Source organism: Hevea brasiliensis, chromosome 7 (assembly GCF_030052815.1).
Source record: "Hevea brasiliensis isolate MT/VB/25A 57/8 chromosome 7, ASM3005281v1, whole genome shotgun sequence".
Taxonomy (NCBI): Eukaryota; Viridiplantae; Streptophyta; class Magnoliopsida; order Malpighiales; family Euphorbiaceae; genus Hevea; species Hevea brasiliensis.
Genome location: NC_079499.1, coordinates 8,294,784 through 8,298,756, shown reverse-complemented (window position 1 = coordinate 8,298,756; position 3,973 = coordinate 8,294,784). Strand labels below are relative to the sequence as shown.

Sequence of the window (3,973 nt, the reverse complement as noted above, 5' to 3'; positions counted from 1 at the left end):
CATTAAAGAAAGACTCCACCGTAGAGTATTTTTTTTCTTTAAATTAAGTAATTAAGGGCCCATTTGATATTGTGGAAAAGGCCATTTTTTTAACAAAAAAATCTTTTTAAATATTTTGAAAAAAACAGTTTAATAAAGTTAATTAGTTGTTTTAAATTTTTTATAATTAAAGTATATCAAATTAAATTTTTTTATAAAAAAAATATCAAATTAATTTTTAATATTTTTAACTTATTGAAATGATATTTTTTAATATCAGTTAAATTAGTAATATCAAATAAACTTTATAATTCATAGACTCACATGTAGATGCTCGTCTACAGACGCTTAAAAAATAATTTAGAAGTTTAATTGATATCATGGTAAGTGAGTTTTTCATTTTACACAAAAACACAGTTTAATTGATACTGCTAAGTTAATTAATTATAGAAAACGCAGACAAGTTCTTACATATCCTTTCAATCTAATTCCTTCTATGTGGATTCTTTATGTATCTTAAAAAGTGAATTATATTTTGTCACCAGAAGAATAATCAGAATTGGAATTACTGATATCAACGCAGGTTGCTTTATTAATAGCAGGGCGTAAAATTTTACAATGACAATTATGCAAATTAAAGCAATCCAAGAAACAGCATCCTATATGCTGTCTGCCAGATATATTATATCCCACAATTTATATGCCATATTTTTATGGCTCTATCATGCAATAAATTAGAGCAATCAACATGAAGGGTAAGTAAAAAAAGAGAGCAATAGCCACTAACACACACAGTGCAATAACAGAAGCCCAAGTCTCATGGATCCCGCAGGACAGCTTCCCTATCTTTATCTCAACCACGTACTTCATCGAAATTGTTAAAAACAACACTCCAACAATTGACGCAAGTATTGATATTCCGAACATGAAGCCTCTGCCTGAGTGAAACAGCTTGTTATCTGAACTAGCCTTGGCTTTATTATCCGAATCTGATGGATCTGTGTCGGGGTAAAAAATGCTGAGAAAAATCTTGAGTGATTTTGCTACCAGGCTCGAAAGGAGGAAGCTAGAAAATGACACAACTTCATACATGATCAGTCGCTTCACCATCTTAACGTCTGGGTCACATTCAGGTCGGTTAACTTCAAGGCTATGCAGCCCGGTGGGAGAGGCAAAAGATAAGCCCAGGAAGACAGCTACTGTGAATATTGAGTTCACACTAACAAGGTCATCCAGTGCTTTCATAAGTATGTCTTTAATCTTCCCAATGCTCCGCTTACTCCTGAAAGGACATTTAAAAGCAGCAGTTAAATTTCATTGGAATATAGATATAGCTATTTGACATTGAAATGGCTTTCATTCCCACAAACATACAGACGTTGATTTGTGTGTGTATGTGAGAGAGAGAGAGAGAGAGAGAGAGAGAGAGAGAGAAAGACCCGCCCATGGCAGCAGATTGCTGTTAATGTTTCAAGAAATTAACTCGTTTGGAATTGGAATAAATCTTGTTTGAGTAGGCTGAATTCATTTTTGCCTGAGTTTATTTCTTTATATATAAGCACGTTTGACTCATGGTGAAGTCTTTATAACTTATATAGGGTGCAAATATAGAGAGTTTTGAGTTCACACGATAGCTCATCAACAATTGAATTAAATATTTACATATAAAATTATATATTTTATAGACATATTTTAATTAATTATGCACACATTTTAATATAAATATTCTTATATTAGATTTACTTTATAATTTATTTGCATGTCACTTGCACGCATGTGATGCTATTCTACTTAATAAAATGATAATTTATATTTGGAATAATGTCTAATTTCCCCTTATACTTTTCAAGAAAGTTCAATTTAACCCATTTTTTACTTTTGAGCCAAATTAGCCCTCAAGTTTTCATTAAAACTCAAAATAGTCCAACCATTAAAAAGTGAGATACACGCACCAATTAAACAAATATTTAATAAATTTTTATTTTTAATAACAAAATATTATTTCAAAAATAATTAATTGAAATTAAAAATAAAAAATGCTATTTTTATACTCTCATGTAATTAAGTAAATTTATAAAATTAAAATTGAAATTGAAAACCAAATTTGTTATATTTACAAATAATTAAATTAAAAAGTATAAAAAAATATTATATTTATATTTTAATATAACTAATTAAGATTCAAAAAATTATAATAAGTGTTAACTAACGAAAATTAAAAATATAAAAAATATTATTTTAATATAATTACTTAAAAATAAATAATAAATAACAGTTTCACAATTTCATATAATTAATTGAAAATAAAAATAAAAATTAAAAAAATTAACATTAATTATAATTAACTAAAATAAAATATAAAAATATAATTTTTATATTTTCATATAATTAACTAAAAATAGAAAAATAAAATAATTGTAATTATAATTAATTAAAATTATAAATATAAAAAAACTCTATTTTATATTTTATATAATTATTTAAATTTAAATTTAAATTCATTATAAATTAAAAATATAAATTAAAATAAAAGAAAAAAAAAAAAACAGCTTCTCACGCACCTTGAAAAGGCTGTGGATTTCATGTATAATAATTTTAGGGCAATTTGAGCTTTAATAAGAACTTGAGGGCTAATTTGACTTAAAAGTAAAAAAATAGGCTGTGGATTTCATTTATATTTAATTAAATTATGATAAATGCTTTTTTCTATTAAAAAAAAGACAAAGTTTGATATCAGTTGATTATTGAAGACGAAAGGCAAGTTTTATGTCTTTCCAATTTGTTCCTTTCTCTTGGGACACGGACGGCATCACTTTGCTGAAAGATGGGCAACTAATGCATTTTAATTCGGTGGCATTAGAACTTCTTTTAATATTATAAAATTTTAAATTCAAATGTCAATCATAATCAATTATATCAAAATAAATTTTTAATAAAATTTTTAAATAGTTGAGTTATTTTATTATTATATATTTTTAAATTAAAATATTATTGATAGTTTGCTAAACCGAATCAAATTAAAATGATCTTGGGCATGAATCAAATATCACTAGTCATATAATTTCAATGGTAATTGTTTTATGTGGCTAAGACCCACAAGATATATAATTGTTAGCTTCAGTCTTTAATCCCTAGAAACTTACTTTACAGGGAAAACAAGGATAAAATGAAAAGAAGCAAGATATCTGTTATTTTGATTCGTTGGTAAACTTTGGAAATAGCTTGATTCGTTGGTAAACTTTGGTAAACAGATAAAATCAACTTTCTCGATTTTGCATCAAGAGTTTCACGTCAATTTCAACTTTCTTGCATCTTTCATATTGCATGTGCGACTTTTACATGTTGCAATAGCTTCAACTTCAACAAAACTCACCAACATCATCTTCATGCTTTGATATCAATAGTTGTGTACCGCATAAGCATGTAAACTATATAAAAAAAAAAAAGTAAAGTGAAAACAAAATACCAATATTTACATAGTTCGCCCTTTTCATATACGGCTACATCCAAAGACATGCCATTTTCCATTATAATCAAATTTAATTATCAATTACAAGTTCAAAACTTACTATACATTATCTTAATTATACTCAAGAGACTCCACTATTAAACTGCTTATAGTAAATACATTAGTTAGTTCCTCTTAGTCTCCTCTAGAAATAACCAAATATATTTACTATTTTAACTGCATTATACATCATAAAGGGTGTTTTGAGTCCTCTTACCAATGAACAAAAAATCTTTCCTCTTAAATTCTATGTCCTTCGTCCAAAGTATTTTTCCCTCCATGATACTGTAATTGCTAAGAGCTCCTAATCAATAGACAAAATTACTCCTTATCAATTAGCGAAGTCACTCACTCCATAGGCTAAAAACCACTCTTTTCAATAGGTGAAAGCCCCCACTTCATAGGAAGAAAGTTAAATAACTTTTTCACTGTATTCTTATTTATAGTGTTAATCCTTCAATTCTAATCTAATTAGATATCCTACTT

General features: G+C 26.9%; 1 protein-coding gene across 1 annotated transcript; it reads right to left on the bottom strand.

Moving 5' to 3' along the window:
• Positions 1–548: 548 nt before the first annotated feature.
• On the bottom strand, positions 549–1,576 carry LOC110633356 (uncharacterized). The gene is made up of 2 exons (XM_021781925.2): positions 1,419–1,576; positions 549–1,261 (listed from the first exon to the last, which is right to left on the bottom strand). Exons 1-2 carry the CDS (start codon positions 1,424–1,426, stop codon positions 691–693), a joined length of 579 nt encoding a protein of 192 aa, XP_021637617.2. The 5' UTR covers positions 1,427–1,576; the 3' UTR covers positions 549–690.
• Positions 1,577–3,973: the final 2,397 nt, after the last annotated feature.